The 21260-nt window shown below is 41.7% G+C and overlaps 1 protein-coding gene across 2 annotated transcripts in view; it reads left to right on the top strand.

Moving 5' to 3' along the window:
- LOC145405088 (isocitrate dehydrogenase [NADP], mitochondrial-like) overlaps positions 1-21260 on the top strand; it is a 110772-nt gene that overhangs the window by 53730 nt on the left and 35782 nt on the right. For both annotated transcript variants that reach the window (XM_080276602.1, XM_080276601.1), the window contains exons 4-6: positions 4855-5054; positions 5587-5724; positions 8885-8998. In XM_080276602.1, coding sequence (XP_080132728.1) covers positions 4855-5054; positions 5587-5724; positions 8885-8998 — 452 coding nt within the window. The remainder of the gene's footprint in view (positions 1-4854; positions 5055-5586; positions 5725-8884; positions 8999-21260) is intronic.

Raw genomic sequence — 21260 nt, 5'->3', positions numbered from 1 at the left:
TGTCAGCCATAGTTCAACATAAACAGTTAATCAGTTTAAAAGGTGAAATTCAGAAAAAAACATATAGGGTTCATATAAACCTGTATGACAGCTGCTAAGTAAAATATATACCATAATTTTTGGACTATAACACTCCCCTTTATAGGTGTTATATCAATTTTTTTCAGGGCTATTTACAAGATAATATATACAGTAATCCCTCCAAGATCCGATGTAATAGAGCCAAAGGCATGTCCGGGGCTTAGGAAAATGCCCCCTGGACAGGTACTTAACCCCTACACCGCGGGCTTGTTTACCAATTACTTGCGTGTGCCGCGGGGTTATTTGGGCTCCGACAGACTCTCAAAAAATATTTGCCAAAAATCAGTTATTAGTCCTAGAATAATAAAATTACATATGCTTATGGCACATACCTTCAGCTTTCTCCTGGAATGATTGTTGAGCCTTCGTCGGTTACTGTAGGACTTGTGGAGACCTCTGAAGTAGGGTAACGAAGTCTCCACTTTACACTTCCCGACAACCCGTAATATGATTACCACAGCCAGATACAAACACTATAAACACTATTCTACAATTTTCAAGTAGTTTGGGATCCATACTCAAAAAAAAACCCACTGTGAAAGCAATGGAAATTACGAGCGCGTCTGATCGTCGCACTGGCACTAGTTCGCTCATGGTAGTCTGTCATTTATTATTCATAAAACCCCTCACACTTTATATTTCTATTACTATATAACACTTATATATATCTACAGTCTTTATCCATAAGTTTCCTTCAGTAGTATTAGTTTATTGTCACTGTAGGGATTCAATTTCTTTCAGTAAAATACGTAGCATTCACTTTCTCGTCCTGTATACTGGCATTGAGAGTGAATGTCACTTTCATCTTCACTTTCATAACTTATAGCATTCAGACATGCTAGAGTGAAACTTTCGCTTTCATTACTCCTAGGGTATATACTCGTATTCTTATAATACTACTCATTTACATTTCTATTTACGTTCTCTATTTTATTTACGTTATTTACATTTCTATTTTATTTACAGTGTTATGCACTGTCACTTGAAATAACTTATAAAACTATTTTCCATTGTTCACGTATATTTACATTCATTACTTTCACTTGCTGTTTACACATTACAGTATTTACACATTATTTACAATTCCACTTGCACTGTTTTACTCAATAGAAAGATCGTAGTCACTCTTTTATCAATTGTCAGCCCTTTACCTCTTTCCACACGAGGTTTAGTAGGGGGTAAAGGTCACAGAGCCATTTGCATGGGGGTGAAAAAAGGCCTTGAAGTCAGCAAGATGAAACATACGTCCTCTCACTTCGGAAGATGAGAGTACACTGCTAACGCAGGGGCCAGGCCAGCTAGCTTAGAGGCCTGCTTTAGGGGTTATTCAGAGTTACCAATATTACTTCTTGAAACAGCTAAGTCTAGCACTGATATGATTGGCAGGAAATCTAGACAATACATTATAAATTTGGTAGTTCCAGGTGAATGTAAATATCATTTAGGGTTCTCCCTTCCCTCCTTACATGTATATTTATTACGAAAATAGATTAGAGGCCTACTTAGGAGATATATAATCAGAGCTACCAATGTTAAATCTTGAAACAGCTTTGTGTAGCACTGATATGATTGGCAGGAAATCTAGACAATACATTATAAATTAGGTAGTTCCAGGTGAATGTAAATATCACTTAGGCTTCTCCCTTCTCTCCTTACATGTATATTTATTACGAAAATAGATTATACGGCATATTTCAAGGGGAAAAAAACAGCGAAAATTAGCGAACAAGTGCACGTGAGGTGTTGTCAGGTGATAATTAGCCAATTCCAGGTGTATGGCACTCTCACTTACCTGATTTCTTTCTTGTATATATTATTTGGTATAAGAATACGACATAGGGCTTATTTCAATGGATGAAATCAGTGAAAAATTCCAGGGAAGATTTACTTAGCGTAGCATGGCCGGGCAGGCGAGAGGATAGGGTAATGGAGGGGGGGTAGGGAGGGGAGTCAAGAACGGGGAGAAATGGCTAAATTGTCAACAATGGATGGGAGTACAGATGAGATTAGGAGTGCTGACTAGTGTTGGACATTGTCAGTACTGATAGGTGATACAAGCCCCCACTTGAAAGCCCGGGTGAATTCAAAATAACACAGAATCACAAAAGCGACGCCCCGCGGTATGATCCCTTGCTCCCAAGCGTCACGAAAGTGACGCCCCGCGGTTAAGGGGTTAAGGACTGTAACCCAACCAAAGTTTGAAAATCACCTAAGTAACTCCCTGCTGGACATGCACAGCACCTATTTATGACCTTATTCACACAAATTAGGGACAGAAAGCATGAAATAAATGAAAAGGAACCAGAGAATGAGTAATTAGAGTGAGTATGGAAAATATTTAGTAGTGCACAGGGTACTTACAACACGTCTGTGGCTGTCACGAAGATTAACCCTCCTCCTCTAAGGCTCTGACAGTGGTGAAAATGCTCTTGAAGCACGTACAGTAATCCAGTGTTGTGCTGCATTTATTCCTTTGCACCATGAATTATAATTGTTTAACACTACATATTCTGTTTTTACTTGCGCCACACCAGTTTGCACTCTGCACTTAATCCTTTGCACTCTGAATTCTAATTTGTTAACACTGCACAATACTGTAAATTTCCATGTGGTCTAGTGACGAAGTATTGCAGTTTATTCACTGTTTATTCACGAAAACGAGGACCTGGGGCAGCCATATCGACAAGCATCTAGTCACAATGGTAGTTAGGCGAGAACTGGGGAGGGGAGGATCCAGGGGGCGCTCAACTGCATGCGAAAACACAGCTGTTCATCACCATGTGACAAATTTAAGAAAGGATGAACACATATCAGCTTTGTGTGTGTGTGTGTGTGTGTGTGTGTTTGTGTGTGTGTGTGTGTGTGTCCAAGGACCCGAGTCCAAAATGTCCGGGACTTGGTGTGTCTGGGACTTGAGCTTCCAGGTCTTAAAGAGATTACTGTATGTACATAGGTTTCTGTACTATAATGGCTTTGGTATATAGGATGCAGGGGAATTTTTAGATATTTAGTTGCAAAGCTGTGTCTGTAATCTGAAAAATACGGTATGTACGACTTTCACTTTTAAGTACAGTAGTTCCAGTCAGCTGTTTTGATGGCAACAAGTACTTCAGGCAGAAATGCAGAAATAGCATTGGCTGCAACTGAAAATAGCAGCTGCAGAGACTCAAATGAATCCCCTGTAGTAAGGAAGTGGAGAGTGATCTATAGTTTGGTCCTTGATAAAGTTGGGTTTCTCATCATTGTGTTCTGTTTTTCTATTAACGGATGCACCATCACCAGAAGTTCATCAGACTTTTCGACTGATAATCTTAACGCTTCGCAATAGGCCACCCAGTCCTCTAGTGCTACTCCTTCAATAAATTGGCCGACGCTTCCTGAAGCTCTCTTCTTAACCAGTTTTGCACCCATACTCTTCTCCTTTTCTTCTTTTTCTGAACATCAGCCACTATTTCAGCCTGGATGGCTTGTGCACATAGCCCAATACCTGCACAAACCACCTCTGACATATGACATTGGATACCTGGCTGTGAACGCCAGCAAATAGGCTGATTTTACCCGCACTGTGTGAGGGCTTTGTTTGCTGGCAAATTCTGAACTCACCAATTTGCTGCTGATAGGCAGAATGCTGGTGAGTACAAACGCCAGCTAATAGCAAATAAAATCAGCACCATGTGAAACACCGTTTATGATGAGAAAATGAATGAAGTTGGAAGCTGGGGTGTTTTGAGTTACGGTGGACAAGACTGACACTAAAAAAAGTGGAATTTACTTTTAGTGACCAGCTTCATTGCAGTAAAGGTCTAATATGAGTGAATATAGTGTACAGTACGCAGGTATTATATGAGTGAATTTGATGTAGGAGGCAGTGTGCAAGGCCAAGATGGGGGATGGATGTAGTAAGTGTGTGAATAAGTGAAGTACTGCATATACATTGAAGAAACAAAGGATGACTTCTCATAATGGCGAGGTGAAATCTGTATTGGGATATGTGAAGGGTTGCACATTTTAAACCAATGCAGTCTGTGTAGAATATAAGACCTGTGAGGTGGAGCTGAAAATAGTTGAATAAGTGAATGTGTGGCCCAATTTATTGGGTGCTGTTTGCTAAGTATCCTACTTTAGTGCCTTCTGTACTTGGACCCCCCACACCGTATCAGCTGGCACTGTATAATTATGGTAAATTAAGGTTGGAAAGACAGATGAAAGGTAGTTGGGGGCGATCACCATCCACTCACTCAGTGTAGTGCTGCTTTTAGGTGACTGCCCATTCCTTCCTTCCTTCCTTCTGTCCTTCCTTCCTTCCTTTTCTGTCTTTATTTCCTTCATTCTTTCCTCTTCCTTCTGCCTACGGGTGACTTTACATTCCCTCTTCTGTCTTTCCTTCATTCTTTCCTCTTCTTTCTGCCTATGGGTGACTCTACACTGAGTGACAAATCAAATGGTTTCCTGTACACCAGGAAACCATTTTCTACGCAGGGTGCTAACCATAAAACCAAGTTGTGGCACCTGGTGGTTTAGTTGGTAATTAAGGCACTCTGATTGGGTTGAGCTGGTGCAGGTGTATATCCATGGGGTAGTTGGGGTTCATTGCTCACATAATGCCACTCGGGGATGAGTGAGGCTGGTCACTCTCATTTTAAATGTCAGGACCCACTTGCTAGCCCCGGGCCCCAGCGCACCTCATGGGGCAACACAGGATTAGATGATGGATGGATGAAGTCAGATGAGAGAACAGTGGAGCTTCAGCTTGTGTACTATATCTTTTCCCAGAATTCAAGCTGAAGAAGATGTGGTTGAGTCCCAATGGTACCATCCGTAACATCTTGGGAGGCACAGTGTTCCGTGAGCCCATTATTTGCCAGACCATCCCACGTCTGGTGCCTGGCTGGACCCAGAGCATTGTCATTGGCAGGCATGCCCACGGTGACCAGTACAAAGCCACTGACGTTGTCATCCCATCCAATGGCACTGTGAGTTTGATACTGGGAATTTGTTGCTTGGATTTACCATAGAAAGGCAAGTTCCAGGTTCACAACTGCTATCCAGTACTGAGATGGGATTATAGTGTAAACTTTATTATATATTATATAGCTGTGGTGGCTCAGTTGTTATTGCATCTGCCCTCTGATCTGTGTACCAAGTCTGGGCTTGAATCCTACCATGGCAGAGATTTAGAGTAGATTCTGATTGTACAGGTATGTTCCATCTGCTGGCATATTGTTTGCACCCTGTCAGCTCATGCACACACATCTGACTCTTACTCAGTATGAGGAAGCATAAATTTTTGCCATCATTCTCTGAGAAGGCCCAGTTCTCAGGGGACCATGAATGGATTGGTCCTTAGGAGGAAGTTTAATTCTTAGCAGTCAGTGTTAAGATAGCCTAGTTTCTGTTACAAGTTGAAAACTCATCGCTTTGTAGTCAGTTTTAAATTTATACCGTTGTTACAGCAAATTCTGTCATCTGTTCTAATGTAAATCTGCCTTTCTTTTTTCCTGACAGGTTGAACTTGTATTCACCCCAGAGGGAGGTCAGCCTCAGAAGATGAAAGTCTTCGATTTCAAGAGTGGAGGTGGTGTTTCCATGGCCATGTACAATACTGATGAGTCAATCAGAGCCTTCGCCCATTCCTCCTTCCAGGCATGGTGTTACTCTTTGCATTTTACTTGCATGAAACCCTCTTTTATGTATTCATTTATTTAGTTTTTAGAGGAAATAAACAATTTTATGGGAACAAAAGCAGTGCAGTAATGCACTCTTTCCCATACTGGTTTCTGAATGTTGCTATCATTTTTGCCTGCCAAAATCTTTTCCTTGGAGTATTATGATCATTATGCAAGAGTAATTTGTGTGGGATAGCTTTGTTTGGTATGTAATTTCATAATTATTAGGCTAATCTACAACTTCTGCATGATCAGTTACTCTTAACTGACACTTTGGAAACTGAATAATCAAGAGGTAGCATTCAGATCAGTTCTGTTCTGTAGCCTATTTCCAGCTGAACAGGTTTTGTGTACCTGACCGGTGTCTCAGTCTTAGCATATATGATTGATAGTAGGGGATTCAGATTTCCCCTTGCTAGTCATTGTTACCAGTATTTCACAGGAAGAGAGACTAAGATAGACATAAGCGATGAAGGATAATCAAACTATAGCTTAGTCACTGAATAGAATATTGGTCATTCCAGTAGGAAAAGTTGCAGATGAAGTACAATCACAAAACCAAATTGACTGCAGCTCAGTCACTTACATGAAGAATACATGTGTATTACTGCAGTCATGGACATACTAGTAACAGTAATACAGTAATGTCTGAACATTGACAAATACAAGACTGGGGAGAGCTGAAACAAATATTCATAGAAATGCCTGTAGAGATACCAAAGGCATTCATTGAATAGATGAAGTTATTCATGGTAAATGTGTTGTGGTGATTGACTTACTGGCAAATATCAAAGTAATCTGAGTTGGTTCAGCTGTTTGGGCTAAATACAGTAGAGGGTAAGAACTAGTGACTTAAAAGGGTATACAAGGTTGGTTCAGAAAGTATCCAGCTCTAGGCTCTAAAAAAATCAATAGCTAACCTGTTGAGTTAGGACACTAATCCTCCTCAAAGTAGGCCCATTTGGCTTGACACATGTAGCCCAATGCCTGACACATTTTTCAAAGTTGATTTTAGGTATCTCCTGCAGGTGCTTTGTCGCATTCGTCATGATCTCTTCTCTCGTCTCATATTGGGAACCCATCAGTGGAGTTTTTGAGCTTGGAGAGTAACCAAAAGTTGCACAGAGCTATGTTTGGTGAGCAGGGAGCCTGCCGGACCTGTGGGATGTTGTGCATGGTCAAAACATCCGTAATCAGTTGAGATGAATGGACAGGGGCATTGTCATGGTGCAGCTTCCAGCTTGCCGCTTTTCAAAGGTCTGGTCTCTTCCACCAAACTGCATCATGAATTCGACGGATAACGTCAAGGTAGTAATGTCTGTTGACAGTCTGGCCCACAGTGTGGAGGCTCAAATAGCGTGTTCATCTCTGGGCCAAAATAAGGTAGGTTTTGCGTAGGTCATCAATGATTGGTCCCCTTGACCCGTGATGTCAGATGGGCATCACCCGCCAGAACAACAGTATGTGCTGAGCAGCTGTTGTGATGTATAGCCTTCTTTATTTTATACATTTTATGAGGTTATAGTCCTTTTCACCATGTGTGGTGTGTATGTGTTTTGCAAAGACATCCTGTGGTCATTATCTGAGACTGTTTCACATACCAAATCATTAAAATAACCAGACTAAAGTGCATACATTGTGTGGACAAAAGGACAAGGCTGCTTCCCATGGCTGTGTCTATGAAAGGTTTTTCAGTTCGGAGCAATATGCAAGAGATCTGCAAAGCTTCCTGCTAAGGACACTGCCACCAATTAAAAATAACAACAACAAAAACAAAGTTTTTACAGTGAAATGTAATTGACTAGTAAGAGTAATTATTAAGGTATTTACCTTCGGTTATGAACATGATATGGTCACGTAACATATCAACAGGATTGTCTTGTCTCTGTACAGAGTATTATCACGAAGATAGTATAGGGTGTTTGTGATAGGCTGAATGAATGTCTGTGAACCAGTCATTTCAAATGTAATTCTAAAGCATTATCCTTGCATCACGACTATATTTTCATTTAGCATAACATATATTTTCATGGTGATGTGGTGACAGATTCACTGTAATTTGTGTGAAGCAGTTAGATATTATGAATGTCAGTGGAATAAAATATTGCTACCGATCTATATGTATGAAAGAAATTCTTTTAATCACTTTAAATTAATACATACCCTTGAAATTCCAATAGAGAAAAATGAAATGTTGATAAGTTTCAGAGAGAGAGGGGGAGGGAGTATTCCCCTGGGACTTCAGCATGATGAAACAGGTGTAGAGTCTCTCTCTCTCTCTCTCTCTCTCTCAAGTAATATAGAATTGATTTAAGATGGTATTGGTGATGACGGTGGTGGTGGTGATTGAGAGTCACCTGATCCCTGGTGACAGACAGAATTGAAAATAGGAGAAGTCATATTCTGGGAGAGGAGCAAGCTGCGCATGAGCACACTGTTTGAGTCTTTCCACTGTGGTCTGGCCTTCTGGTGCGAAAAATGGTGCATGCACAACTCCACAGTAGTTGAAAAAAAAATGTCAACATGCAAGTGCATTTCACCCAGCTGTGGACCAGTCATACTTTTTTTGGTTGAGGCGACCCTGCATGCTTCCACTGGGACAACTGTGCTTTGGTTTCTGGGTCATACTTGTACACCAAGGTCTCATATCCAGTGATAAGTCTTCAGAGAGTCTGGATCACAATTTACACACTCCAACATGTCTTGAGCAACATTAGTCAAAGAGAAGAGATTATGACGAATGTGAGGAAGCACCTGCAGGAGATACTGAAAACCAACTTTGGAAAATGTTTCAGGCAGTGGAAAGAATGCTGGGCTGTGTGTGTCAAGTCAAAAGGGGCCTCTTTGAGGGGAATTAGTGTCCTAGCTCAACAGGCTAGCTACTTATTTTATTAGAGCCTAAGGTCGGATACTTTCTGAACAGACCTCTTATAGATTAAGGTTGTTAGAGGAGATAGTCAACCAGTAGCAAGATGATGACATATGTAAGGGTGTGTTGCAATGAGGAGGATTGTTTCTGAGGAGTAGAAATGCTTGGAAGTTGTAGGTTTAAGCCATCAGTCATAGGATGTGCTGCCAGACAGTAGACAAACTTACTATTAAAACAATAGTTAAACCATAGACCCTTCCTCATCCAGGTTGCACTGGCCAAGGGCTGGCCACTGTACATGTCAACCAAGAACACCATTCTCAAGCGTTATGATGGCCGTTTCAAGGACATCTTCGAGGAAATCTTCCAGGCCAAGTATAAGGTAATACTGTACTGGATATTCCAAAAGTGAATTTATGAAGAAAGTTTTCAGATGGTATGAGGTAGAGTCAGAATTCCAGGGGCTTGAATGACAAGTGAAAGTGTGTGGCCCAGTTTACCAAGCATGCTGTCAATCATGTCTCCCTCTTTTGTGTTTTTTGTCTTTTGAGACCTACGTCATTCTATCCTTAGGTGGTCAGAAGAGATCAGGGTGATGATAATGTTTGTGACCAGTTGGCACATAATTAGTTTGGGTAATCATTACTTGGTAGCATCCTTGTCATCAACAGCCAGCTTAAATTTTCTCAGAGTACTGTACAGTCACACAGGTAAGATTCAGAAACATGAAAAAGAGAAACAATGTATGACATTCTTTTATTGCACACTTGGCTTTGTCACCACTGAGGTAGTCATTCTTAACACAAAAAGTTAACCTGTGTACTGCAGCAAGGGAGTTGTAAAACAGGCTCTGTGATGCAGCTACATGGCTAATTACAGTAGTTGCCGATCCAAATGACATCAGATGTACATCATCTTGGAAATGCTGTAACACCTACCCATAAAATGGTTTTGCTCTACGCACCATAGTTATTGTGACTGAAAATTTCCCATTTGGCTGAGAATCTGCATTCATACAGATTCTGTCAGATCCTCTCATAGTTGACAGTTCAGCAAGCCAAAACTTGAGCGTGATGTGTTACTTTTGATACTTTATTTAATTTTTCCATCTCTTCCTTTAACCACTGTCCACTTTGTATTCAGTTGTATCATAAAAGGGTCTTAGCCTTCCTTGGGTGCTAACACCATGGTAAATGGATCAGGATTTTTTTTTTTTTTTTTTAAATAAGGAAGAAAGAACCAAAGGCCAGGAGCCTACAAATTGTTCCCTCCAAGAAAAAACATAAAACAGAGGGCCAAATTCAAGATCCATTCATTTTGAGGTGCCTGGACACACTGCATCTGAAAGACTGGAGATCATAGGCAGCAGGAAGTACAGACAGAGGAAGACACTTCCAGAGTTGGCTGTTGAATGCATGAAGGACTGGGAGTAATGGTTAACTCTTGCATTAGAGCTGGACATGAAAGGGAAGTGCATTATTTTTGTTCATACCTGTACCTGTCATAGCTAGTTACTTTGCATTTGGACTCTACCAAGGGAGTTGTGATGAGAGCTGATAGATAGCCTAATATCCCATAAAAACTGCGTGATTCTGCTCCTATGAGACAATTAATGATGCGTTGTTAAAATTCTCTCTCAGATGAAGTGGGTCTCATGCCTCCAAAGTTGACTCAAATGGGAGGCAATAGGCAGGATGAAGGTGGGGAAGGCAACAGGTGTGTCTGGGTTGACTGCCGAAATGTTGAAGGCCTCAGGAGATATAGGGGTGAGGTTAGTCACTGACCAGATAAATATGATTATTAATGAATGTGTTGTCCCAGATGATTGGCTGAAGAGTAGAATTGTAAATGTGTACAAAGGGAAGGGTGATGCCCTGGAATGAGGAAATTATAGAGGTATAAAGCTTCTAGATCAGATAATGAAGGTAATGGAGAGAGTTTTAGAAGGTATGATTAGAGAAAGATTGAATATTAATGAGATGCAGTTTGGGTTTATGCAAGGTTGGGGGACCACTGGTGCCATATTCATTGTTTGACAGCTTCAGGAAAAATATATTGGTAAGAAAAGGGATCTGTAATTTGTTTTTGTTAATTTGGAAAAGACCATTGACAGAGTCCATAGAGAGGTGGTGAAGTGGGCAATGAGAAAGCTTGGCTTGGAGGAGTGGCTGGTTAGGTTGGTTATGGCTATGTATGTGGGTGCTCGCACCCAGGTAAGAGTGAATGGAGATTTGAGTGGAGTTTTCTGTGAACGTTGGTGTCATCAGGGATCAGTTTTGAGTTCCATGTTGTTTATCATGGTACTTGAAGTCCTCTCAAGTGACATCAGAAATGGACTCCTGTGGGAGGAGATGTATGCTGGTGATTTGGTGTTGATTGCAGAGAACGAAAGGGAGGCGGAGGAAAGGTTTAGGAAGTGGAGAGATGATATGGGACGCAAGGGTTTAAGGGTAAATGCAGATAAAACAAAAGTGATGATATTTAGGGTTGGTGGCGGTACTGTCAAGGACGAGGGAGAGTGACCATGTGCAGTTTGCCACAGGGGCGTGGGAAGTATTTCCATCTTTTGCTGTGTTTGTGATAAATGGGTGCACAAGAGATGTAGTGGTATCAGAGGTAGACTGCGAGATAATGCTGATTTTATGTGTATGGTGTGTTAGGGAGAGCAGGTGGAGATTGTCAGGCAGGAAAGGATTGAACTTGCTGTTGAGTCTCTTGAGTGTGTGAAAGAGTTTTTTTTATTTGAGAGACATGTTGTGTGCTGGAGGTGGGGCTGGAGCTAGCTCAGCGGCTAGGGTGAGAAGTGGTTGGAAGAAGTTCAGGGAGCTGTTGCCTCTCCTGACATTGAGAGGACTCTTCCTACGTGCTAAGGGGTCTTTGTATGCAGCATGTGTTAGGAGTGTAATGCTGTATGGTAGTGAGACCTGGGCAGTAAAGGAGGAGGATATTCGCAGGCTCAGACGTACAGAAATGACAATGATTAGGTAGATGTGCAATGCGTCCCTGCGTGCAAGGTCTGGGGGGACTGGGTTTACGATGGTAGAGTTGAGAGGTAGGATGGGACTGGAGTGTATTGGTGTTGTGATGAGGAGAGGTAGATTTAGATGTTTTGGGCATGCGGAGAGGATGGGGGACGATAATTGGGTGCAGAAGGTGAGAGGTGTTAATATTGGGGGTGGGGTTATGAGGGGTAGACCGAGAAAGACATGGGACGAGGTCATTAAGTGTGACCTCAGAGTTAAGGGACTGAACAGGGAGGCTACAATAGATCGTGCAGCATGGAGAGCCGCCATTAGGTGACCAAGGTCGACGCTTGCAAGCATGTTGGAGCCTTCAAAAATGAAGAGAATATATATATATATATATATATATATATATATATATATATATATACTGTATACATATATATACTGTATATATATATATATATATATATATATATATATATATATCATAATCAGCCGTTTGAGTATCCACTGCAGGACTGGCCTATCTTGACCAAAGTTGGGACGATACAGCCAATGTATCTCTACCAAGTGGCTTAGGCTGTCTAGTAGAGATTGTATGTAGGGTGAGAAGTGCTTGTTAATGTAATTGTAGTGTTGGAGTGGTTTTGGATGTGTGTGTAGTCTGTGAACCAAGTGTAATCGGCCTGCGCAAGCCGACTGGTTGCAAGCATACTTTATTGTAAGCGACACTGGTTCAACCACAGCACCCCTGGTGTCCGCCAATGCAGTACGTGGCCGGGTAAACACTCCCAAAGTTTATTACCCTGGCGGGGCGCGAACCTGGCTCACCCGTGTACGAAACGCACACTCTACCACTGTACCACAGAGGCTCCATATATATATATATATATATATATATATATATAATGCCAGATGCCTCAATCCCATACAGTGTGGCCACAAACAAATCACTTCCACGTTGCCCTGTCCCCCACCATTTGACTGCCCTGCTCCCAGCTCGCACCCCACTCCCACATATACCTCTCCACTCTATCCCTCCGTCTCATCTTTGGCTTCCTCCTCCACCTCACTCACGTACTCTCTCCTCGTCAGTCTGTCACTCTCAATCCTCTCCATATGGTCAAATCACCTCAGTGTGTTTCTCCTAATGCTTCCTATAACATCCACATCCACACCACAATCCTCCTTCGCATCCTCATGTGTTAGTCTGTCTCTCCATGTGACTCCACATACTCCTCTCAAATAATTCATTTTCACTGCTCTCACTATTGACTTGTGTCCCTCCAACAAGGTCCAAACTTCACTTCCACATGTTAGAGTTGGTATCACGATACTGTCGTGTAGTAACTTTTTCATTTCCATGCCCACTTCCCTGTTTCTTATAACTCCTTTTAAGGAACCAGTAACCTTTCTTCGTTGTTGTACCCTTTCAAGCACTTCACCCTCAAAACTTCCATCCTTATTCATCACACTACCCAAGTACTTAAACGTACTCACATTTTCCATTTCCTCCTCATCCAACCTCACTGTACATTCACTGACTTCACTTCTTTCAAAGACCATAACTTTACTCTTCCTTACATTCACCTGAATCCGTTTCTTACACACACACACCCAAACTCATTCACCAAGCCTTGCAGCTCCCCTTCGTCTTTATCTACCAACACAGTATCACCTGCAAACAACAGTACAGGGAGTTTCCAAGCACAACCCTCTCTCACTACAGCTGCTGCGACATCTACAGCCCTCCCTTGAATCTCATTTTATAACCCCATCCATATACAGATTGAACAACCATGGAGACATGACACATCCCTGTTTCAATCTAACCTTCAGATAGAAAAATTCGCTCAATTCACTATCCAGACGCACAGCAACCTTAGCACCCTCACGTACAGTATACTCTTCATGGCATTCAACAACTTCCCATCTACTTCATATATTCTCAATACTGTCCACAATCCTTGTCTATCCACCCTGTTATATGCCTTCTCCATTCCATGAAGGCCACATACAACTTCTTTCCATTCACTAGAAACTTTTCCTCTAAAGATCTAAGAATGAATATCTGATCAACACAACGTCTTCCCTTCCTAAAACCTCCCTGTTCATCTTCAACAAATTCCTCTGTTATTTTCCTAACTCTGTCAGTAAGTATCCTACCATATACGTGTCCTATTACACTAAGAAGACAAAGGCCCCTATGATTACCACACACTTCTTTTTCCCCTTTTCCTTTGTCTGTCTATCTACCTATTGCCAGACGCCTCAATCCCGTTCGGGGTGGCCACAAACAAATCGCCTCCTCGCTGCCCTGTTCCCCGCCATTTCACTGCCCTGCTTCCAACTCACACCCCCCTCTCTCATATACCTCTCCACCCCATCCCTCCATCTCATCCTCGGCCTCCCCCTCCCTCTTCCCCCCTCTGCTTCACTCACATACACTCTCTTTGTCAGTCTTTCACCCTCCATCCTCTCCACATGGCCAAAGCACCTCAGTGTATTCCTCCTAACGCTTCCTATCACATCTACATCCACACTACAATGCTCCTTTATATCCTCATTTGTCAGCCTGTCTCTCCATGTGACTCCACGGGCTCCTCTTAAATAACTCATTTCCACTGCACTCACTCTTGACTTGTGTCCTTTGTACAGGGGAATAATTATACCTGACTTGCAATCCTCGGGGACTCTACCTTCCTCCCAGGTCAGTCTGCACATCTTTCACATCCATTCTACCACTATCTCTGCCCCATGCTTCAGCATTTCACCACCCACTCCATCAATGGGCCAGTGCACTGAGTGGTCGTGCCATCTGGTGAGAGTCTGTGAACAGAAACATGTTTTGCGGATTTCAAAGATAAATTTTTGTATGTGCTTTCATATAGTTTCCTCAAATCACAAAATTTTTAAAATGCCTTTGACAATCATGCTATTGGTGTGTAAGTGGCTTTAGAAGAAAAAGAAAAAATCATAAAAGAGGAATCATCATCTCCACGGAATTAACTTTTGCCTACAATTTACTGTTAAGTAAACATCCCATATAATCAGTGTAAGAGTATTACATGGTAAATATATGGAGAATGCCTTCATGCACAAATTTTTGCCATATTTTAAAACTCACTGCCACAGCAATGTACATGTTTTCCTGGTTGCTCACAACTCAACACCTACATTGCGTCTCCCACAGCCTACGATGTTTGGCGTCCATCTTTGATGGAAGTGTGGCCCATCCTTTCACTTGTTTCATGAATGGGTGCTGGTCTGCATTGAAAGTTTAATTTGATTTGCTGTCAGATACAGCGCAAACAAAGTTTGTCTGTTTGCTAAATGTTCTTATTGTCAATGTCGTGCAACCATGTCATCCCATCACCGACGCACCTCGCCAGTCTCGTGTTTGTTTACAGTCATACATGTGGCAGAGCCGAGTACCGAATGGAAATGTCACATGGCAAATTTATCCACATCTTTCATCATTGTTTTTAAGAAATGGAAATCCTGTTCCCATATGTGAATTATTTACTGTTTATACATGCATGAAGGCAATATTTCCACATAAACCCTCATTAACCCCTAATGCGCAGCCAATGGACAGCCGACCCCCCCCGGATGGCGGCGTTCGATTGCGGTCTGAGTACCTGTAGGAAAATATTAGCCAAAAATCAGAGATTAACCCTAGAACATTATACTTGGTTTGGCAGATAGTACTTACATTCAGCTTTCTCCAGAGACAGGTGCTGAGCCTTCGTGGACTACCCAAGGACTTGTGGAGACTTGCAAAGTTGGGTAACAAAATCTTCACTTTCACACCTCCAGCAACCCGGTTTCCCCTCTACCACATCCTCATTCTGTCACAGTAAACTTTATACTACAATGTACGGGTAGTTTGGAATCCATATTTGCACAATAAGCACTGAAAATAAGGCTAAAATCAACGAAGCGTACGGCCGACATGCAGCACGGCTGCGGTCTTCCCGTCACTCAACAAACATTTCCATTTTCACAGCTAAAAACACGTATACTACATTATTTTCAATCATATTACTTCCCAAAAGATCACCGCAGCGTGCTTTTTATTCTGCCTTACGCCCGTCACTTTATTCTCGTTCCTGTCGGCCGCTCGCACTGACTCAGAAAAGCTAGAACTCGCCATAATGTCATTTTGAAAGCCTGCAGTAAACTGACGCTAAACAGGGGCAAACCATGCAAAAAAAAGCTAGTGTGACAACTGGGGAATCAAGCGTTTCCTATTAGCATAAACTGCTTGTGAGAGGAGAGCGCAGATTTACAGTTCTGAGCAGTCAGAGCGCTGCCATGTATCACAGCCAGGCTGGCCTGGCTGTGGTGGGGGGGGGGAGGGGGGGAAAAACACGATACTTGGCAACAACGGAGGTCAGTAGTACAAAGGTAAAGTATGCTAATTGTACCTAAAGGGTGGTGGTACTGATAGACAATACCAGCTGGAACATCCTTGCCCGCATTTATTCAAAATTAACTTGAATCGCAAACGCAACGCTCCGCCGTTATGTCCTTTTCGGCGAGCGTCGCAAACGCGACGCCCCGCGTTTTAGGGGTTAATACATCCCTAGAAATCACTAGAACATTTAAGTACTATTTTTTTCCAAATACCCATTTTTATAAGGCCATGAATATTGTAGAAACCTTAGTTTTGTTGGTGTCAGCTTGATGTTCAACATAACAACACTCGGTTTTAGCTGGCTTTGGGTAGAATAACACCCTCGCACCCGCAAAACTCATCCCACCAGTTGGCAGGACCACTAAGTGCTCTGGCCCATTCCTGGGACTTTCCCTCAACTTTCTTCATTGTTTCCACAACTTACATCCTACTGATTTCCTCCTTGCATCTCACATCTCTCCTTCTGCCAGCCATTCCCCGGCCACTTACACTCGCATTGTTGAACATAGAGAGTGGATAATAATAATAAATACAGAAATAATCAAAGCCTGATGTAGATGAATATATTAATGAATGAAGGTATTCATTACTATCGCCACAAAACGAAGACAGTATTTTAACTGGAATACGTGTGTGTGTGTGTTTGCAGTTTATTTAACGCTCTTGGGATTGTGCTATGTCATGATGCCAAGAGCTGCAAGGCTATGTCATTTTCTGATTACCATGCTCTTGTTAAAGATACTACCTTTATGTGAATTGGGAACATGACGTGTGTTGCTGTATTTTATAGCTGCATTGTGACTGAACACACTAACTTTAATTCCGTGATTATACAAGCCACACCGTCTCCTCCCATACTCTGCCCTCCCACCCCCTTCAGTTGTCCTTGTGAACCCCAAGACTGATCCAAAGCTTTCCTTGGGTGCAACTCCTGAAAAACAAATCATAAGGGGCTGTTCCTCGACCATAAGGTTTAAGGACAGGAAACAAGAATGCTGCAATGGAGTAAATTAACTGTCTTTGAAAAAGAAGAATCCTATAGTGGAGTAAATTAACTGTTCATGAAAAACATTTCTGCTATATATTACGACTACAAATTACAGACTTTACTTACTTTAATATCAGACACAGGGTGTGGTGGCAGGAGGTTCCCATAGAGGAGTAAGATGACAACAATATGGAGAAAAGTTTATAATTTTGCTGGGCAAAGAGAAATATTACCTGATACTCATTGTGGAGTGATATATCTTGGGTAAAATGTGTGTTCAACGTTCTTTACAGACGTAGTTAACTGATAAACCTAATTAACACCAAAGAGATATGTGATTGTGCATTCTCGTACTATCCACTGTTACCAAAACAAGATGTCAGTGGCCCGGCTTGGTAAGGGAACATTTTTTTTTCTGAGCAACTGTACAGCTAAGGTCATTGATGAGTGACAGGAAGAGAGTTGGTGATAGGACAGAGTCCTGAGGAACACCACTGTTGATAGATCTAGGAGAAGAACAGTGGCCATCTACAACAGCAGCTATAGGACAACCAGAAAGGAAGCTAGAGATGAAGACACAGATAGAAAGATAAAAACCGTAAGAGGGCAGTTTGGAATTTAAAGAATTATGCCAGACTCGATCGAAAGCCTTTGAGATGTCAAATACAATGAAAAAGCTTTTGCCAGTGTCCCGAATGAAGGATGACCAGGAGTCTGAAAGGTAGGTGAGAAGATTGTCAGTGGAGTGTCCGTGACGGAACCCATACCAACGCTTAGAAAGAAGTTTGTGATATGAAAGATGCTTTATTTTTTTATTTTTTATTTTTTTTAAGAATAGACTAAAAAACGTTTGAGATACAGGATGTTACAGCAATTGAGAGATAGTTAGAGGATTGGGAATGGTCACCCTTCTTTGGGACAGGCCGAATGAGAGCAAACTTCTAGTAACAAAGAAAGGTACAAGTTGATAGAAAAAAGTGAGAGAGTTTACCTATGGTCCTTCCAATTTATCCAGATCGTTTAGGCATTGTCCCTCACGAGACTTCCCTTAAGTGCGACGTTGCCACAGTTTCTACTGGGCCAATTATCGGATTAGAGACAAGGGTTAACCCTCACTCCCAGCTCTCTCTCTCTTGCTCTCTCTGTCTCTGCATGTAAAATTAACATTTTATGGAGATTTATTTCTATAAAAAGTCTATACAGTTTTATGAATTAATAGAATTTGAGGAAAAGCCTCCTGACTTTGTCTGTCTGTCTGTCTGTCTGTCTGTCTCTCTCTCTCTCTCTCTCTCTCTGCATATAAAATCTACAGTTTATGGTGATATTTCTATAAAAAGTCTTTACGGTTTTATGAATTATTATAGTTTGTTCTGGTGACTTTTGTGTACTGCAGGCTTGATTGAAGGAAGAGCAAATTCGTCTGACTGTTACTTCACTCTCGTTGGTGGCCTTTGCTGTTCAAGCAATAGCTTTTGAGGGATCAATTATAGGTCCCCTGTTTGCCTTCTCTTCTAAAAAATACTTATTTACGCTGTAAATAAGTTCTTTTTCTCGACTGTGGAGCAGACGAGGGCGAGTATAGTAGGGGTAGGAGCTTATATTTTAATGGCGGTCAGAGAAAGTGACCTTTGGATTGACACCTGACCTACCCTCACTGACTCACCCACAAGTGTGACAGTGCTGCAAAGCAGCGTTGCCAAGTGTTGAGATATTTATAAAAAGTCATTGTTATTACTAAAAACAATAGGCATTTTTTTTTTATACTATATAGCCTTAATAGAGAATTATATATATATACTGTAAATGAATTTCATTTAGAAGTAGTAAATAGCTGACATGAGACAGAGGTGTGTGTTTTGGTACAGATTTGGCAGTGTCGCTCGAAGGGGAACTCCCGTGAGAGACAACGCCCAAATGATCTGGATAAATTGGAAGGACCATAGGCAGGGTGCAAGCACAGAAGCACAGTTCTTGAGAACAACAGGAGGGACCCCGTCAGGCCCATATGCCTTGTTAGTATTAAGGCCAGTGATGGCAGAAAATACATCTGTTGAAGAAATTTTAATGTCAGCATTGAGGAAGTCAGAGGGGGAAAGTGATGGAGGAACAGCACCGGTATCATCTAAGGTGAAATTGGAGGAAAAAGTCTGAGAGAAGATATCTGCTTTATCAGTTCAAGAATGAACTATACAGTAGAGTCATCAGTGTGGAAAAAAAAGGAGGGAAGGAGGATGAGGTAAAGTTGTTGGAAAAGTCTTTGGTAAGGTGCTAGAAGGAGTGGGAAGAATTTGATTTGGAGAGTTTAGAGAATTCAGTATGAATGAAAATATTTTTAGCAGAGCGAAGAACCGATTTAGCACGATTCTAAGCAGAAACATAAAAAAGATGAGATCCAAGGGTGGGTTGGCTCTGGTAACATTTGTTGATCTCCTTGTTGTGGACAGCATTGGAACAAGCGTGATTGATTGAACCAAGGCTTCTTTGCATTAGTCAGAGTATATGAGAAGGAATGTATGCTTCCATGCCCTAGAGAATAACCTCCGTAATGCACATGGCGCACGTAGATGGCTTTTGGCCATGGAAGCACTAATAATTCCAGAGAAAATCAAAGTAGCACTGCTTGAGGGCCTCCCAATCAGCAGCTCCAAAATACCACAACCGAGGTTTCTTTGGAGGGTCTACAGGCCATACTGGAGCGATAGAACAGGATAAGGTTGTGGTTAGAGGAGCCCAACAGAGAGGAAGGATTAACAGTGTAACCAGAAGGATTAGTTGTAAGGAAGAGGTCAAGTATGTTAGAACTCTTTCCAAGGCAGTCAGGGATACAGGGAAGGGTGATGTACAACCTGCTCTAGTTCATTAAAGATAGAAAAAGATGTAGGCTTGCTCGCTGGTGGATCAGTGAAAGGAGAGGAGAGCCAAAGGTGGTGGTGAACATAGAAATCTCCAAGAATGGAGATTTCAGAGAGAGGAGAAATGGATAGGAAGTGGTCCATCGTAGAAGTATGATAGTCAGAAAAAATGTTCGTAGTCGGTAGAATTAGGGGATAAGTAAACTGCACAGATATATTTAGTCAGAGAATGACAGAAAAGCTGAAGCCAGAGAGTTGAGAATTCAGAAGAATAGAGTTCAGGAACACACGAGCAAGATAAGTCGTTGCATACATGTACACAACAGCCACCGTTGGCTTTAAAATGACTTTAGAGAAAGTAGGAGGATACAGAGAAGGGTTTGTTATCAGTTGCCTCAGACAGCTGAGTCTCAGTTAGGAAGAGAATGTGAGATTTAGAGGAGAGGTGGTGCTCAACAGAGAGAAAGAGGAAAGGCTGTCAATGTTGCAGAAATGATGAATAGGTGGGTCAGACAGTGGTTCCAGGCATCTCTCTGGGTTGTCGCTGGGAGAGGGGCAGATGATGGGGGCATTTCTGGCCCCCCTCCCCTGGGACTCTGAGGCTTGATTATGAGATGCTATTTTGGTTGAATTTTTAATAGGAAGTGTAGTGTGTAATGTGCACGTAGTTTTGTGTTGATAGGTAGAGAAACTTATACTGTATTGGAGGGTATGCTGGCCCAATCTCTGTGTTACTGAAACACTGAAAAAGTGCAGCAAAGGAGGATGGTCAGAAATTAGTCCCTAGGACTGATGAAACAGGAGCTCCAGCCCTCCCTGTCATCAACTTTCCATGCACCTTGGGAGCACCCTCAAATTTCACATGAGAGAGAGTTTAACATTTGTTTTTGATAGCAATATCCTCTACATGCTACACAGATTCACCATAATAATGCATAATTCACTGCGTGACATATTCATGGAGATAGAGTTTATGATGTACACTCAAATTATAACATAGGAGATGCAAAAAAAAACATAAAATATAACCTGCATTGAAAAGTGTGACATTTGTAGCTTGGAGGTTCTGTGCGGTCGAAGCAAACAAACTCTTGCACTTTCACGCAAGACCTCATGGCCCTAGGTCCCATACGTTTCTCAGGAAATGCACTGTTCGAACCATCATTGCTGTCCTGTCACATATACTGCTCACCAAATGACCACAATATAACAGTTATTCAGTGTCCAAGTTTCCAGTACTCATGAGGACCATTAAATTGCACAAATTGAAAATAAACTGCACTGAACATGGAATACTTCAGATAAATATGTAAATGTTGGTTAAGTAGTCAACATTGTACAGAAAATAAAGCAGATATATTTATTATTTACTTCTGTATGTCATTGTTCTGCTATTATTGTGATTAACCAAAACTTTT

Source organism: Coenobita brevimanus, chromosome 65 (assembly GCF_032717465.1).
Source record: "Coenobita brevimanus isolate Jiangsu-jjx chromosome 65, ASM3271746v2, whole genome shotgun sequence".
Classification (NCBI taxonomy): domain Eukaryota; kingdom Metazoa; phylum Arthropoda; class Malacostraca; order Decapoda; family Coenobitidae; genus Coenobita; species Coenobita brevimanus.
This window is presented reverse-complemented; position numbering and strand designations above follow the sequence as displayed.